At 44.1% G+C, this 19,095-nt stretch overlaps 1 protein-coding gene across 1 annotated transcript; it reads left to right on the forward strand.

Annotated features, from left to right (window-relative positions):
- Positions 1-13,474: 13,474 nt before the first annotated feature.
- Positions 13,475-18,265, forward strand: LOC132466507 (uncharacterized). The gene has a single exon (XM_060063757.1). The coding sequence runs from the start codon at positions 16,034-16,036 to the stop codon at positions 18,263-18,265; it is 2,232 nt and encodes a 743-aa protein (XP_059919740.1). The 5' UTR covers positions 13,475-16,033.
- The last annotated feature ends 830 nt before the right edge of the window (positions 18,266-19,095 follow it).

Below are 19,095 nucleotides of genomic sequence, written 5' to 3' on the forward strand. Positions count from 1 at the left end.
AAAAGCAAGCTTAAGCCACTGGGAAAATGCAAACTGAAGCTGAGAAATCCCAGAAACCAGAAGCTGTACCAGTTGGAGTTCCAAGTTGTGGATGAGGGAGATACAGTGCCATTGCTTGGCAAAAGGGCCAGTGAGGGCATGCAGCTGATTAAAGTGCACTATGAAAATATTATGGCAATTGACAGCATAGTTACCACAGTGCCAGAAATTAAGATTACAAGGGGCCAATGGACAATGGAGCAGATACAAGCAGAGTATGCTGACGTGTTCAAGGGTGATGGTAACGGAGATTAACTGAGATTTAAAACACTTAGACTAATTCAAGAGAGAGAGTGCAAAAGAAATCGAGGGGTCCGGAGCAAGAATTGACAAAAGACTTTATCGTGCAGAAAAACAACATCGACAACAGCCTGAGTAGGTTTGCAAAGTCACTGGCTGGACTTCGGTCCCAGCCCTCCTTTATACACATACAGGAACTTCTTTAATACAATGGAGGTTCCCTTTGTCCCTAATGAGGTTTTCCGCCTTGTCTCTTCGTCTCAGCATGTTATCAACCGTGCCCCGGTCTGAGGTACGCAGGGATTAGCCTTGTCAGTCAAAATGACCCACGCCTGAAAGGTGGAGGTCAACATGACTTGACCCCGCAGTTCCCAGGGCATTTCTACGTACCTACCATCTGGTGTGAACCCAGACTCAGGCGTCATGTGTTTTCCACTATTTAAAATATTAAGCCTATTAATAATCATGGTTTACTATAGAATATACTCACTAATTTCTACCACAATGGCTGCCTTGAAGGAAAATACAAGCTGGAGATTGACGACACAGTGAAACCTGTGCAGCTGCCAAAGAGGCGGGTGCCAGTAGCAATGATGAAACCACTGAAGGCTGAACTTCAAGACCTACAGCGCAGAGGAATCATCACACCTGTAGAATGCAACACAGACTGGATCAATGGAATGGTTGTTGTCCAAAAACAGAATGGGAAGCTACGGATATGCATTGATCCAAGACCCTTGAACAAGGCGCTGAAGCGTAGTCACTTCCCATTGCAGACAATTGAGGACATTCTCCCAGATCTGGCTAAAGCAAAAGTGTTTACAGTATGTGATGTGAAAAGTGGTTTCTGGCATGTAAAATTAGATGAAGAGTCAAGTTTTCTGACTACTTTTGCTACGCCATTTGGACGTTACCGATGGCTGAGGCTTCCAATGGGGGTCAGCCCCGCACCAGAGGTCTTTCAGCGTAAGCTCACACAGGCGCTGGAGGATCTGTCTGGTCTGTACATCATTGCTGATGATGTGCTGATCACGGGACAAGGTGAAACACAAGAAATGGCACAGCGAGACCACGATGAGAAACTGAGACTGTTTTTGAATAGATGCAGACAAAAGAACATTAAACTGAACGCAGACAAGTTCAAGCTGAAGGAAAAAGAGACTACGTACATAGGACATCTCCTGACAGCGGATGGTGTAAGGATACATCCAGAAAAAGTACGTGCCATTGAACAAATGCCAAAGCCAACAGATGTGAAAGCAGTTCAGAGGCTGTTGGGTATGGTGAACTACCTGGCTAAGTTCTGTCCTCATCTCTCTGACCACTGTCAGCCACTCAGGCACCTGACACACAAGGACGGTGAATGGGAGTGGACAGAACAGCATGACCAGGCGTTTCTCAAATTGAAAGAGACTATTTCAAACACACCGGTGCTGAAGTACTACAGCCCGGAGGAGGAATTGACTGTGCAGTGTGATGCCTCAGACACTGGTTTGGGCGCAGCACTGGTCCAGAGGGGTAAGCCCGTAGCATTCGCAAGCAGAGCACTCACACAGACAGAGAAGAGCTATGCCCAAATTGAGAAGGAATTCTTAGCAATGATTTTCAGTTTGGAGAAATTCCATCAGTACACGTATGGACGCAAGGTAACTGTACAAAGTGACCACAAACCTTTAGAGAACATAGTGAGAAAGCCACTATTGAGTGCACCCAAAAGACTACAAAGAATGATGATGCGTATTCAAAAGTATGATGTTGATGTTGTTTACTTACCAGGAAAAGATATGGTGTTAGCAGACACCTTGAGCCGAGCTTACCTGCCTGAGTGTTCAGCCTTTGGCTCAGTGGAAGCTGAAATAGAGACTGTTAATATGTTGCAGCATGTACCCATCTCAGCGGACAGCCTCAGTTCAATCCGCTCTGCAACAACACAGGATTCGACACTGCAGAAACTCATTGAAACCATACAACAAAGATGGCCAAATGACAAGACAAAGACACCGAGCGAAATCAGACCATACTTTTCATTCCAGGATGAACTGAGTCACCAAGATGGAATAGTGTTTCGGGGTGAACGTGTTGTCATACCTGATGCGCTAAGGAGAGACATCACGCAACGTCTACACTCCTCTCATTTTGGGGTGGAAGGATGCCTACGAAGAGCCAGAGAGTGCGTATACTGGCCAAGCATTAATGACCAGATCAAGACCTATGTAGCCAAGTGTGACATTTGTAGGTCAGTGGACTATAAGCAACAAAGAGAAACACTGATCTCACATGAAATGCCTAACAGACCATGGGCTAAAGTAGGCACAGATTTGTTTTCTTTTGACAACAAGGACTATCTCATCACTGTAGATTACTATTCAAATTTCTGGGAAATAGATTATCTCTCAGACACAAAATCTACAACTGTGATAAAGAAACTGAAAGCCCACTTTGCCAGACAAGGCATCCCTGATGTTGTCATCTCGGACAACGGACCACAATACTCATCGCAAGAATTCCACAGATTCAGCGAACGGTGGGAATTCCTGCATAAGACCTCGTCACCTGGGTACGCTCAGAGCAATGGCAAAGCAGAATCAGCCGTCAAAACAGCCAAGAGACTTTTGCACAAAGCGCACATGGCTGGACAGGATCCCTACCTTGCTCTTTTGGATCACCGTAACACACCGTCACAAGGCCTGGACACCAGTCCAGCACAAAGACTTCTCAGTCGTCGCACCAGAACACTGCTGCCCACAAAAGCAAGCCTTCTGCAGCCAAAAGTCGAACAGGTGCAGCAAGGACTACGCAGTAACCAAGAACGCCAGTCTGCCTACTACAACAGATCTGCCAGAGATCTGGACACATTGAAACCAGGGGACTGTGTGCGAATACAGCCATTTGGGACTCACACTCTCTGGAGATTAGGCAAAGTTCTCAGGGCTGTGGATGCGAGATCCTACGAAGTCCAGCTGCAGTCTGGTGGTGTTCTGCGGAGGAATCGCAAACACCTCAGGCGTGCCCACGGACAGACCCTCAGTGAGTCTATGGACATGGAGACTGTGGTTGTTCTTCCACAGACTGTTCCTGAAACACACACAGACACGGGTGACACACACCCACCGGGTAGCAATGTATTACCGGTGACCACTAGGACTGGTCGCACAGTGGTGACGCCACAACGCTACAAAGACTTTGTGAACAAATAGTTGTGGACCACTCATGGACTTTGGGGGGACTAAAGAAAGAATGTGGAGAAAAGCATAACATGTTTAGTAATGTGTGTTGTTATACGTTTAAGACTAAAATAGGACATAGTTTGTAGAACTTTTCATTTTGAATTTACGATGTGGATCTGTGATTTGATTGCAGCTAGTATGTGTGAAGGGTTACAAGGAATATCACTCTAGTTAAATTAGTTTAGTTTTCACTGTAACAGTAATGAGTTTTGTCATTCAGAGATGATTTATATTGTGTGTATTTTTGACAGTTCATTAAGAGTCAGAAAAAGAGAAAAAAGAGAAAGGATGTTACAATAGTAATTGTGTTCACACGGACGGGTAGGAATGTGACACCGGAAGTAAGAGTGGAACGTGAGCGATGCACGTAGGTTGTACCAGTGAGTTAATAAAGAGTTGCCCTGTTGGGCTGTTATAAAGTAATTATGTAGTTCATTTAAGAGAAAATGAGCAGAATTAAACAGGGGCAGCTTATGTTCTTAAAATACGTAACAATCCCTCCTTGGTCATCTCAGATGACCATACAATAAGATTTTAAGTCATAAACACCATTTACCACACCGAAAACATAGTCAAAGTATAATATATCATCAACACCACCGACCGAAGTGGAAAAAAACTCCATATTAGAGATAAACCACAACGCGTCCCCATAATACTGAAACGACATTTGCCTTGATGGGTCTCATAGGTAATACAAGTCATTGTTAACAATACAACAATGAACACATATCCTGGTTATCATACAATCATATGGTCAAAGGGCACATAAACAAAAGTATCCATAGAAATCCAAGCTAATACTTTTGGTTATATGTAACAAGGTCATACAATTTTTCGGCACGTGCAAAAGTAAAGTACAAAATTAGTAGTCATTTTAAGAATTAAAAAAATTAAAGATTATTGGTAGGCTAGCATGGATTTGGGTGGTTCAGGTGATCTTCGTGTATTGGTGCGCTGTTGCATGTGGGTGGTATTGGACATTGTTGTAATCGCAGCCATTGTTTCTTCTGTCGCCATCGGGACCTGTAATTCATGAACCCAAGGCTCGTCCCTCCTTGTCAAGGGCTCAGCTCACATAGAGAGGTTACTTTCACATCAAGGGAGCCTCCTTCAGGCGTTCAATCGTCGTCGTGTCAGCAACAGGAAACCTATAAACAACTTTCTCAAAGAATCAATGCAGTGATACAGAAATAATGGGTTGCACTCGCAACCAAGCAACACTACACAATAACAAACATAACCTGGTATGGTTGATTAAAAATGTGTTATTCAAGTAAATCCGGGATATTGATTATCTTATATACAGGCGCTACTACTAGAATAGTATAGGTGTTGACTATTCTACATATTACAGCTGGATTGGGTCGGGCCCCTCAGGTGATGTATCGTCCACTTTCACCGGATCATAGCTGATCCCCATGTAAGCCTGAATGGCACTCGGCGCTTCTGTAGCCCCCACTGCTGTGGTGATCAGCCGATGCAGTAGCCCTCGTGCGCAGGGAATACAACGGCAGCCGGCTACAATTAACACGGTTACTGCCATTATTCCCGCGACGGGCACTGACTGGATCATGCGTTTCCACCTCCCAAACATATTCTCCATCCATCCTGTGAAAGGGTCATTAATGCCGGAGTTCTCTGCCAATTCTAACCTGAGGGATTGTAATCATGCCAGCGCCCTGGCCACCAACCCATCCGGAGCTGTGTTATTGGGGATAAAAGTACAACATGTTGTGCCTATCATCGCATACAACCCTCCTTGCTCTGTCAATAACATATCCATGCCTTATATATTCCTTTAACCTTATTCGTGGAAAACTGTACGAACTGTTGCCGATTATGATATTTGTTATTTATCCAAACAATATTTTTTCTAATGGTGGACAACCAAAACAGAACCGATTCAAATCCTGCTGTTATTTGATTTCCTCATGTGACTGTTACTCCTTGCTCGGCGGAAAGAGTTTGTAGGCTCCGGGTGTGTCTGCATCTGGCTCTGGAACTTTGTGTTTCTATTGTAGAAATACAGACTTATGTACAGAAAATTTTGATTTACGGTATCCACCTTGATTTAATATTCACACTACATCCCTCCTTGCGCATTGCTTCAGCCATGCGCATTGAATGACAACCAAACCTAACAACGGTGTAGTGCAACCAAGTTGAAGTTCCTTTCCTTAATCATCTGTACATAAACCAATCTATTGTGAAGAGAAATGAAGACCAGTACATACAAAACCAAAGGTCGATAGTGGTGGGTCTATGCAGCCGTCTTGAGACCACGCTGTTCTCAAATGCAGTAAACCGTAAATGATCCATGAGTCAGTATACCTGTGTGCCGCAACTTATCAGAGTAAAAAAAAATATCAGACTATGAAACGCTGACGTATCAAAGCGTTACAGCAGTAGCAGTGGCATTTGAAAGGTGAACCCACTACTTCTGAATCTAAATTGAGAACCTAGCATATAGGTTCCCTTCCCAGCAGATGTATCGCTAATCCATTTCTTATCTATAACCCATAAAGATGAAAAAAGGGAAATAACAATGTTACAATTTGCATGTTCAATATCACTTCTGTGTTAACCGTATCTCATAATAAGTTACCTTCATTATACTACCTGATTGTCCTACACTAACTATGCATATTGGATGACCTAATCTTCATTTATTCTACCTATTGTTCGCATTTGATGTTGTCCACTTTGATTCACTCATTTGTACCTATTTTTTTTTTTTTTTTTTTTTTAAACATCAAATTGATACATTAGTTTAACCTTGAAATCCTGACCCACTTGAATTCTCCCCGTGTGAGCCCGTGATTGCCAACTCTCCCGGAGCCTCCCTATGAGCCCCACCATCACCACTCCAGTACCCGCAGGAACGATTAGTCAGTAGACGTGCGGCTCGAAGGCTCCCAAGGAGTGCCACAATCCTACGTATGACACCTGGTGAATCTTGAGCTAGGTCAATCAAAACCGTCTAAACTAGGTAGAATAAAGGGTCATCCAAACTTACAACAATTATGCACATCTGGGTATTAAATATATGGTGATATTCTATAAACAAAACAAAAACTAAACCTAAAAGAAAAATTCAGAAGTTATCGGTTGAAACAAATGTTATTGTAAGTCAATTATAATAAACTATTTCCGAATTATCCTATAGTTTTATTTGAAGTATGCTTTCAATATCCCCTCGTGTATGTAACTGTTGAGTAACCTCCACTATTTTGGTGGCTCTGACACACACGAGAGGACATCCACACATGGTATATTTATCCTCCATTTGTTTTTATTTTACACTTTAACCTTTATATACACATTCGTAAGAAAAGTACAAACGAAGATGCATCATAACATGCATCAACAGACCATAAAAAAATAGGCATATTATTCAGTAATGTGAGGCCTCAGATGGGATTTCTCCCAGCGGGGCCCTTCATTCTCTAAAAGGTCCGCAGAGAAGTCCGCTGAGTGGCCAGGAGTTCTTACACACTCAGAATGGGTTGTTGAGGGCAGCTGTCTCCCAACAAACCAAAAGCCTTTGTTAACCATATTCATTTAAGTTCCTTAAGATGTCGTAAATAAGGGGTTGGCCGTTCCTTATCACTTGCGTCTCTGCGCTTCGCTGGGGATCAAGGATAACAGGCCCAAACCAACACAAGATAACAAAGGAACAGAGTGAGAACTGATTGACCACTAACCTCAAAGGATTACAACGACCCTGCAGAATAACAGGGTGACAAGACCACATGGGAAGACACAAACATACAAAACTTAAATTCGTAACATTAACAAAATATCATTATATAAAAAATCTGCATTTTCAATATTAGGCAACACACTTCTCTTGTTACCGGAACGTTGTCAGTCGGGATCCAGTCTGGGTCATGTTATGGCTGTGCGTTTTGGTTGACCATTAAACTGGTTGTGATATATTTTAATAATCGAGTATCCACTGTCTACATAGCCCGTTGTGTAATGAAAAACGTAACACGTATATTGACAATCACAATTAGGATGAATTATGGATAACATTTTATCCTACTTATTTAATTTAATTGTAAATATTGCCAATTATTAACCATAGATTACGTGATGACTTTTATTGAAATGTCTTATTTTCATAATTTGTAAGGAAATATATATATATATTTTTTTTTATTTTGGTAATCGGACCTCGTCAGGTCTGTTGAACTATGCATTTCTACCGCTTGTCCTCAGGGTCCTCTATTGGGGGGGACTCTTCCGCTCTCCTACGAGGCAGGTTATCCCAGAACTCTTCTAATAAGAATCCCCAGGCCCGGATATTCCCCGGACTTCTGTGGACGAGCGGTATGCATGCTATGGACAACTTTAAAGGCTAATCGTTCATGTTGTGGAGTCTAGATAATTATCCCTATCTTAAAGGTCCCATGACATGCTATTTTATGTATTCTTTAATATAGGTATTAGTGGGCAACTAACACAGTATTCAAAGACGTTCCCGAAATTCAGCCGTGGTGCAGAGTTACAGCCACTCTGAGCCAGTCGCACATTGAGCTTCCCCCAAATGCGCTGTTTCGGTGGGCGTGTCAAGGAGGAGGGTGGGGGTGTGGCCCTGAGCAGGGTGGGGGTGTGGCCCTGAGCTATGGAAAGCCAAGAAGGCCACAATCCGGCCCTAGAATGGCGCGGTAAAAGTGCAAAACCGCACGGAATCCGCACGGAAACCGTACGGATTGGCAAGAATTCCGTACGGAATCCGTACGGTTTTGAATGACTAATAGCCGCGGCTATTAGTCATTCACTCCGGCTATTAGGTATGCAGAACGAGCCCCTCCCTCTTCTTTGCTTGACCACTAAGTTTGAAGGCTGTCTAACCAATCAGAGCTGCAGTGCCTTGATGTTTCGCTGTAACATAAAGCTGTGTTGTCTTTACTAGTTTCACTACAATGTAGCCTAATGACCACCATTAGCTAGTGGAAAATACATTTGTGTCTAGTACAGTGATATATTTGTATATGTTAGGCTATATATTGAGATGGCAGTGTGCGAAATACCCGACAATATTCGGGGATGTCCTCATCCCCAGATTGTTCTCGATGCAGTAGCCAGCTAGGCCATAACATTACATAACATGAACATGAACTGAATAAATGCCAGGTATATAGCATATCGGAGACGGGCACACAATCAGTGCATTTGCAAATGAGAGCCTGCAGTATGACCGATCTTGTGACATGTGGTCGGAGAGAGTCGTGTGTGTGTGTGTGTGGAGCAAGTTGTTAAAGGTAGTGTTTCTATTTGACGTTACAATATTTCATGGATGCAAGCAAGCCAAGACAATCAATCTATATCTATAGCCTACATGACAACACACACACACGCACACACTTTAAACACACTGGTAAAGCAATAGGAGCCTGCATTGGCTAAAGTTGTTGCGATGCACGTTATTTTATAACAGGGAGGGGCAAAGTTGTGCATTACAATGCAAACACGACAATAATTGGCACGGTTCTTGCGCACTCAGAAGAACATGAACTGAATAAATGCCAGGTAGCCTATATAGCATATCGGAGACGGGCACACAATCAGTGCATTTGCAAATGACAGCCTGCAGTATTACCGATCTTGTGACATTATTTAACCATCCATCTACAGCTAATACGATCAGACAGATACATCATTGATCACATATAAGCCCATTACAAGCCCAACATCACCACGGCAGGTGCGCTCTCTCTCGCACATTCACACAATCACTCCAACTTCTCCAACTCCAAGGCAAGACTGTTTCACTAAGACCACAAACAACCACAACTAAACAGCCTACATATCCACAACAATGCACAACAATCAGTTCATTGCGTCTATCTTCTGCTTGTCGCACATGGCTAATTTGCATACTTGCACATGATTGTCGGCTCCGCTTGTCAAAAAAATAGAACGTATTTCTGAATAAATGCTTTTCATTCTGAATACTGGACTTGGTGAGCTTAAATAGGCTACATTTAAGTGACCTTTAGTGAGATGCCCTAAAACTGAATTATTTGGGAGGACTTATAGCCTACTTGTAGTGAAGTATTTTTAACAGTGTGTGGAATCTACAGCTGATCACTTTCACTGGCTAAGCAAAATGAATCCCAAAAAGTTGAACCTCTGAATTGATCCTGAAAGCCTATGTCCTAGAATAATTAATTTGTATTCCGTTTTAGGACATCTCACTAAAGGTCACTTAAATGTAGCCTATTTAAGCTCACCGAGTCCAGTATTCAGAATGAAAAGCATTTATTCACAAATATGTTCTATTTTTTTGACAAGCGGAGCCAACAGTCATGTGCAAGTATGCAAATTAACCATGTGCGACAAACAGAAGATAGACGCAATGAACTGATTGTTGTGCATTGTTGTGGATATGTAGGCTGTTTAGTTGTGGTTGTTTGTGGTCTTAGTGAAACAGTCTTGCCTTGGAGTTGGAGAAGTTGGAGTGATTGTGTGAATGTGCGAGAGAGAGCGCACCTGCCGTGGTGATGTTGGGCTTGTAATGGGCATGTGATCAATGATGTATCTGTCTGATCGTATTAGCTGTAGATGGATGGTTAAATAATGTCACAAGATCGGTCATACTGCAGGCTCTCATTTGCAAATGCACTGATTGTGTGCCCGTCTCCGATATGCTACTGGCATTTATTCAGTTCATGTTCTTCTGAGTGCGCAAGAACGGTGCCAATTATTGTCGTGTTTGCATTGTAATGCACAACTTTGCCCCTCCGTTATAAAATAACGTGCATCGCAACAACTTTAGCCAATGCAGGCTCCTATTGCTTTACCAGTGTGTTTAAAGTGTGTGTGTGTGTGTGTGTCGTCATGTAGGCTATAGATATAGATTGATTGTCTTGGCTTGCTTGCATCCATGAAATATTGTAACGTGAAATAGAAACACTACCTTTAACAACTTGACACACACACACACCCCTCTCTCCGACCACATGTCACAAGATCGGTCATACTGCAGGCTCTCATTTGCAAATGCACTGATTGTGTGCCCGTCTCCGATATGCTATATACCTGGCATTTATTCAGTTCATGTTATGTAATGTTATGGCCTAGCTGGCTACTGCATCGAGAACAATCTGGGGATGAGGACATCCCCGAATATTGTCGGGTATTTCGCACACTGCCATCTCAATATATAGCCTAACATATACAAATATATCACTGTACTAGACACAAATGTATTTTCCACTAGCTAATGGTGGTCATTACATTGTAGTGAAACTATTAAAGACAACACAGCTTTATGTTACAGCGAAACATCGAGGCACTGCAGCTCTGATTGGTTAGACAGCCTTCAAACTTAGTGGTCAAGCAAAGAAGAGGGAGGGGCTCGTTCTGCATACCTAATAGCCGGAGTGAATAACTAATATCTAGTTCGCTCGTGCTAGGCTACCGCACGGCAACAGGCAATGCTAGCCTGCTAAAACAGTCTTTCCCACTCCACAGTACACCCGAGGTAAATCAATTATAACGCCAGACTAGATGTAAATGTCTGTGTTGAATAAAGTTAGAAATAAAAGTAACCTTCCATCGCATGAATCATCGCATTTTGAGGGACTTGCTCGGCAATGGAGCTGGTAACCTAGGTATCAGCAATGCAATGCAAGGTTGGTATTTTCATAAATACATAGGCCCACTCATGTTCTCCCCTTCACGCCAGTTTCAAATCAATGGGTTGTTAGCAGGTTAATAAATCGAGTACTAATTGGATCTTGTTTCCTCTACACAGGCCAGCACATCGACTGTTTACATTACAACTCAACGCGGATACGCAGGACCACACAAGCTGGAATCACAACGCGGATACTGTGGCCCCAGCACCAGCTCACAAAGGAACGATAGGAGAGATACCTGTAGCGACTGAAGAATTGATTCAGAGATTAAGTCTTGCAGAGATTTATCATTGCTTTGTGTTATGAAAATAAATATTACTATGCTCCTATGGCTGGTTTGTTCTGTAACTATTTAAGTTGTTTTTTTTAGCTCGGATATGATAAATACATCTTCACAAAATTAGGCACATGATTGAGAACTTCATTTATTTTATTAAATTCTGTATCAATGCACAACTTACTTGTGTATTCTTCTCAAAATTAGAGGACCATAGTCAGCTCTATATATTTGGCCTGCATTCTGAATAGAGTAAACATTTAGGCAGACCGGCTCCAATCCAGGATGGTCAACCATACACGTTAGCTGTAGTTCGACCTCCCGTAGTCTTCTAGTAACCTAATTAGAATTTGAAAGGGTAAGTTTTATTTTTATGCATTATGTGTCAAATGAAGAGACAAAGTAGTTTCCAATTCAGTGGAGAGTGCTACCTGCGGTATCTCCATGCAGCAAATATTCTCCGCTTCTGTGGGCATGGTCGCACATTTTCCACAACGGCACCTATCCATAAAATAAAGGTAGATGTAATAATGGCAGAGGTCTGACTATAGTGGCTCTGGTTAGTGTCTATAGCTATACATATGACAGTGGACAAGCTGATGTTAGACGTAAATCTTCACGAGTAAATCATGGGTTATGTGTAACATGACTTCAATATAGGTTGAAATTAACCCATTAAATGAGCCAGTGACTTCTCTAAACTACAAAGATGACTGATATAGATGCTAATATAACGTTGTAACGATAGCAAATCAGCAACTTTGAAAGCCAACAACGTAGGCTAGCGTTAGCACATGATAATAACTAACCGCATACATAAACAAACCAACTAAAGTACCGTATCCAGACACAATATTTTCAATTACCATTCAGAGACGTCCTGCTGTAGCCGCTGAGTACCAACTTCTTCAGGTGCTTCGTAATCCGGATCCGATTCTGGGTCAAACTGAAAGGCTTGAACGACTGGGTTTCTACGAGCCATTGCGATGTAAACAGAGCGCACGTGGCTGCAAGCTGCTCAGTATGGAAAGCCAAGAAGGCCACAATCCGGCTCTAGAATGGCGCGGTAAAAGTGCAAAACCGCACGGAATCCGTATGGTTTGGCAAGAATTCCGTACGGTTTTGAATGACTAATAGCCGCGGCTATTAGTCATTCACTCCGGCTATTAGTCATTCACTCCGGCTATTCAAGGACTGAATGAAATGTGTTAAACTGTCTCCAATGATATAGAACACCAAGGCTAACTTGGGAATCAGGCCCTGTGTCTCACGCTAGAACTAGGCCTACTGCGTCACTGTTAAGACAGCTGTATTAGTTTGTAGTACGGCGAGCATTAGCTAAAGCTACAGCCACATTCTAAGGGGAACAAGCAAGGTAATCATACACAGTAAAGCCAGAACATCATACAGCGTTAGTTTACTTACTTGTCCGCGGTTTGTAGCTGAGGCAAGGAGAGTTGGTACTGATCCAGGCTTTATTTTCAGAAGTTCAGCAAATCCAGCTTTGTATTGTCCCAAGTTGATGAAGCAGTCGTCGGTGAAATGATTGGCGCACACAAACACACATTTCGGAATTCGTATCGGCGCATTTCCAGCGAAAACATGTGAACCAAATGAACCCACTGGTTCCTCAGAGACTCGGATGAAGGAGCTGCAAATGTACTTAGTTTGTCACTTTGACATCCGAACACTGAGCACCTGCCATTCATTTATTTGGGAGCCATGATATCTCTACACTCCAGGCAAAGACAGCGTGGCGATCTCACGGTCTTTAGCTCATTGTCTCATTGGCGGGCCAACGTCCCTGGGCGGGCCAGGCAGAGTAAGGGGAGGAGCTGAGATTCCTGATGACGTCAACAATACAGACATTCCAAATCAGCGCGCTTGAGCCTCCGTTTTTTCAAAGGCGAGCAGAACAGCTAGTGCTCGTGTAACCCATGCTATTTCACTCTCTCTGCTAATATATGTATATGTCATTTTATATGAATGTATATATTATAATAATATATATAATGTAGTGTGTATGGTGCATATCTATAGTATATATATATTCCCAGTATATTGTAGCGACCAGTGTTCACGTGCTACAATGTATTCCTGACGGCCGCTAACTGAAACGGTTGCCTGGAGACCGTGTTTTGTTGACGCTGGTTCTCTGCTTGACGCGTAAGAAGAGCGAACATAGACTTGAAGAGCGAATATAGACTTGAAGAACGAACATAGACTTGAAGAGCGAACATAGACTTGAAGAGCGAACATAGACTTGAAGAGCGAACATAGACTTGAAGAGTGAACATATAGACTAGAAGAGAAACGAAGAAAAGGTTATATTCCTGACGGCCGCTAACTGAAACGGTTGCCTGGAGACCGTGTTTTTGTTGACGCTCCCTAATAGAGCGAACATAGACTTGAAGAGCGAACATAGACTTGAAGAGCGAACATAGACTTGAAGAGTGAACATATAGACGAAGAGAAACGAAGCAAAGGTTATTACGGAAGAAATAGAAGATATGGAGGAAGATTTGACGTTACTTTGAACAAGAGAACAGCCTGTCATCGACTGGCCCCTGCTCAAGAGCGTTCGGCCGTAGCGGTAGTGGTAGGAACAGAACGCCCCCTTTCATTGAATCGAGTGCACTCAAAGACTTGCTGGGTACCCATTTTATTTAGTTTGTTATTTTTCTTGGGGACCTCTTTTGGGTTCAGTGTATTGAGTTCAGTGTTTTAGGTTCAGTGTTGTTATTATTATTATTATTGTGTAAATAATCTGATTGATTCTGATGGTTAGATATGGTTAGATCGTTAGATAAAAGGTCAAACGTGCCTCACTGTGTCTGTGTGTTATTCCTTTTATCAGAGTTCTATTAAGAATACAAGCCAGTCTCCTCATAACCTGGGATTGATGCACCACTGCATTGTTATATTACCTTTAAAAATACAGTTGGTTACATAAAGTGGCGAGCTAGCCAGGAGACTGGTTATATACTCTGATCAAAGGAATTCATATTTTTCTTATATATTCACCGCTACAATATTTTGCATGATAGAGAACCTAAGGTCAAAATGGAATATTGTAACCGCTATGATGTGCATGGACAGAGCTGCCTTTTTGTCTCTGGTATTGACGAAACGTATTCAGACGATTATATTATTGACATTTTTGAGGTACATGGGGGCATAGTGAAATGCATAAGAGTCCCTGATGAAGTAGGTCAACCTAATGGGAGGGTTCTGGTCCAGTACAGAGATGAAAGATCAGTAGCTCGTATGGATCCAGACTTCTTAGGCAAAACGTTTAGTCCTGATGATTCTAATGCGTCATGGCACGTCACCGCCATACAAGAAGCGATGGCTCCGAAACCTGAGGAACAAAGTAACCTAGATGAACTAAAGTTTGCTGCGGCGGTTGCAGGCCTAAGCAAGACCCGTCTGATCCAGATGCTCCAAACTCAGCTTTCCAACCTTCAGTTGGGTGGTGATACAGCAAGTGATGAGGACACAAATAACAATGTGCCTGAGACGCCTCAGAGGCCGTCAAGTCTTGATGAGAGCCTCATCAATCCCCCCAGTGTCCAGAGAGTAATTGTCGAGCATGTAATAAAAACTGAATCTCAGTCCTCGTATGTCAGCAAAATCCGCACCTTCTCGGGAAGAACGCCAAAGCCCAATGGAGAAGTTGATTATGAGACGTGGCACACTCAAGTTGAACTGTTATTAAGTGACCCTTCCAGCCCAGATACCCAGAAGGTCAGAAAGATTTTAGAGAGCTTATTGAGCCCAGCTAGTGACCTAGTCAAAAGCCTTGGCATCGACTCCCCGCCTGCACTGTACCTCACCCAGCTTGACGCAGCTTTTGGGGTAGTAGCAGATGGAGAAGAGCTGTATGCAGCATTCCTGGGCGCAAATCAGAACGCTGGGGAGAAATCCTCTGACTATTTAAATCGCCTACACCTGATGCTTGACAAAGTTATTACCGGGGGAGGACTGTCCATTGAAAGTTCAAACAAGCAACTCATCAGACAATTCTGTAGGGGTTGCTGGGATCAGACATTGCTCATTGAGCTCCAGCTTGAGCAGAAGAAGACTAACCCCCCATCCTTCCCTGAGCTCTTGCTACTCCTCAGACAGCAGGAAGACAGATGGTTGACAAAACTGAACAGAATGAAGAAGCACCTCGGAAGCGCCAAAGCTATGTCTCACATGCACACAGTCTATGGCCTGTCCCACCGTGATGAAGAGTCAGATGAAACTGATGCTGTTTTAAACCCGAAGGCAGCCAAAAAGAGCCTAACTGAGAATCAGAAGCTCGCTCAGGAAGTGGCTGACCTAAAGAAACAGCTTGCTTCCTACAAGCCAGCATCGAAGCCCAACGAACCACAACATGTAGAGAACCTCAATGAAAATCCTGTTAGGGGAAACTGTATGGTCTCAAATGTGACAAACCGCAGGATCGGCATGAACACTTCCAACATGCCCCGAGCCTGGTTCTGTTTTAAATGTGGAGAAGATGGCCACATTGCCGCCCTATGTTTAAACGAGCCAAACCCTGCTGCTGTACACCAGAAGAACCTTGAGCTCAGGGAAAGACGCGACCAATGGAGGATGCAGCATCAGGGCCAGCCCGAGTTCTCGTTAAACCGGTAAGGGCTTCTGCTGCGGGACGTTCAGAAGCCGTGCACCCCCCTTTATCTAGTTCCAATTCAACCAACCTGAAAGCAAATGTAGTGAGGGCCGAACAATATGCCCAGAATGGCTCACACCTCGACTATAGACCCTTACCCCATGGTCTTGTTGGGCCACGTTGCAGCACGACAGCCCTTGTTGAAGGCTACCAGTGTAAATGTATTTTAGACACCGGGTCGCAGGTTACTACGGTCTCAGAGACCTTTTATTCAGACCATCTCTCATCCTTCCCTGTTGAACCTATTAACGCACTGCTTGAGATTTTGGGTGCTGGGGGCCAGCGTGTCCCTTACATAGGTTACACCCAAGTCCTTATATCACTCCCAAAGAGTGTTACTGGCATAGACGAGAAGATTTCCTCCCTGGTTCTAATTGTACCGGACTGTGACTTCAACCGTGAGATTCCCTTACTGATTGGGACCAATGTACTTGACAGATTGTACCAGAACGGAGTTAAACGAGAAGGGCTGAAATTCCTACAGGGGCATGAACTCAGTGACGAATGTCTCATGCTATTCCAGTACATTGCTCAGACTCACAGTGAAGAGGAGGAAGCAAGGCCAGTGAAGCTGCTTGGACGTTACCCAGTCGTCATTCCAGCTGGACAAAGAGTGTGTGTACTAGGAGGTGTAAAGATTAAGACATCCCCAACCCTCACATCATATGCAATGGAGCCTCCTGCAAACCCTCCTCTGCCAGGTGGCATCTTCCTAGTACCAACACTACTGGACGTTCCCTATCAGTCCTTCAGCAAAGTCCCTGTACTTCTTCGCAATATGAGTTCACACGACATCACATTGCATCCAAACCGTGTCATAGCAGAGATGATGATGGCTCAGTGTGTGGTGCCCGTGAAACCCCATGACACTTCTATATCCTGTGGCCTTCAGACAGTGGATACAGAAGCCCCCCCAAGTGACAAAGTATCATGCAGCCTGGAAGATTCTCCCATTCCAGCAGAGTGGAAGAAACGCATCAAAGACAAGTTGAATACCATACCTGAGGTATTTGCTGTTGATGACTTAACCCATGGTCGCACCTCTGCAGTCAAACACAGGATAAGACTTCAGGATGAAACCCCCTTCAAGGAGAGGCCCCGGCCGATTCACCCATGTGATAGAGAAGCTGTTAAGCAGCATCTTCGAGAGCTACTGGAGGCAGGAATCATAAGGGAATCAGAGAGCCCGTTTGCTTCCCCTATAGTAGTGGTGAAAAAGAAAAACGGGAAGATCAGACTGTGCGTGGACTATCGGAAACTGAACATGCGTACTATCAAGGACGCGTACGCTCTTCCCAATATCGAAGAAACCTTCTCGGCCCTTAGTGGAGCTAAATGGTTTTCCGTTATGGATCTGAAGTCCGGTTATTATCAAGTTGAACTTGCCGAAGAAGACAAACACAAGACCGCATTCACATGCCCGCTGGGTTTTTGGGAATTTAACCGCATGCCACAGGGCGTTACCAATGCACCCTCCACATTCCAGCGGTTAATGGAGAGATGTGTGGGAGATCTGCACCTGAACGAAGTCTTGGTCTTCCTAGACGATCTGATTGTCTTCTCAGACACCTTGGAGGAGCACGAAAACAGGTTGATGAAGGTGCTGAACAGACTCAAGGACTACGGGCTGAAGTTGTCCCCAGACAAATGTCACTTTTTTCAGTCTTCCGTGAAATATCTGGGCCACATTGTAGATGCTCGTGGCGTCCACACTGACCCTGAGAAGATATCGGCCTTAAAAGACTGGCCCAGGCCCACCAATCGTAAAGAGCTAAAGTGCTTCTTAGGCTTTGCGGGGTACTACAGGCGCTTTGTACAAGGCTATTCGAAAATAGCAAAGCAGTTGAATGCCCTCACTGCTGGCTATGTGGCTACAAGGAAAAGGGGAAAGGACTATAAGAAGCAAAAACCTCACACTTCAGTGAGCCCCAGCCAGCCTTTCGGAAGTGAATGGACACAGGACTGTGAAACCGCTTTCAGAACACTCATAGACAGGTTGACCTCAGCACCTGTACTGGCTTTCGCCAATCCTAACCTCCCTTACGTTCTCCACACAGACGCCTGTGGAGAAGGCCTTGGTGCAGCCATTTACCAAGAGCATGAAGGGACACTTAGGGCCATAGCCTATGCTAGCCGAGGGCTATAGAAAAGTGAACGCAACTACCCAACGCACAAGCTTGAATACTTAGCACTGAAGTGGGCTGTGTGTGAGAAGTTCCATGATTATCTGTATGGTACAGAATTCACAGTCCTTACTGACAACAATCCTCTGACCTATGTGTTGACCTCTGCAAAACTCGATGCAGCAGGTCACCGCTGGTTAGCAGCTCTGTCAACGTACCGTTTTGAAGTGAAGTATCGGCCTGGTAATACAAATCAAGATGCAGATGGGCTGTCAAGGCGCCCCCAGGAACCCTCACAAGAAGACGATCCAGGAAAAAGAGAGGATCGAGGAGCTCCGTCAACGTGTGCTGGGCGGGAATCATAAAGTACTCTCAGAGGACACCTTCACTGCCCTCTGCCAAAGACACTCAGTGCGACTGGAGCCCAGTGAATACCCCCCGGAACCCCCCGCCTTAGCAGAGTCCCTAGCGGTGGACCCCTCCGCCATTCCCCTGAGTTACACCTGCCTTGCACAAAAAACTGTTCCAGGGATGACTCAAGAGGATTGGCACAATTCACAGAGGGCAGACCTGTCCATAAGGCGGGTCATCCAACTCATTGAGAGAGACACTAAGCCCTCGTTCAGAGAGACTAAGTTAGAGCTACCGGAGGTGAGGCTCTTCCTCAGAGAGTGGAATCGACTTGAACTCAAAGACGGAGTCCTGTTCAGGAGGTATGTTGACAGAGGAACAGAAGGCTATCAGTTAGTCTTGCCCGAGAAATACAGAGCCAAAGCACTAGAAGGTGTTCATGATGAAGTGGGGCACCTCGGATTTGAGCGCGCCCTTCACCTGGCCCGCGCCCGATTTTACT

The sequence above is a fragment of the Gadus macrocephalus genome, chromosome 10, assembly GCF_031168955.1.
Source record: "Gadus macrocephalus chromosome 10, ASM3116895v1".
In the NCBI taxonomy this organism is placed as follows: domain Eukaryota; kingdom Metazoa; phylum Chordata; class Actinopteri; order Gadiformes; family Gadidae; genus Gadus; species Gadus macrocephalus.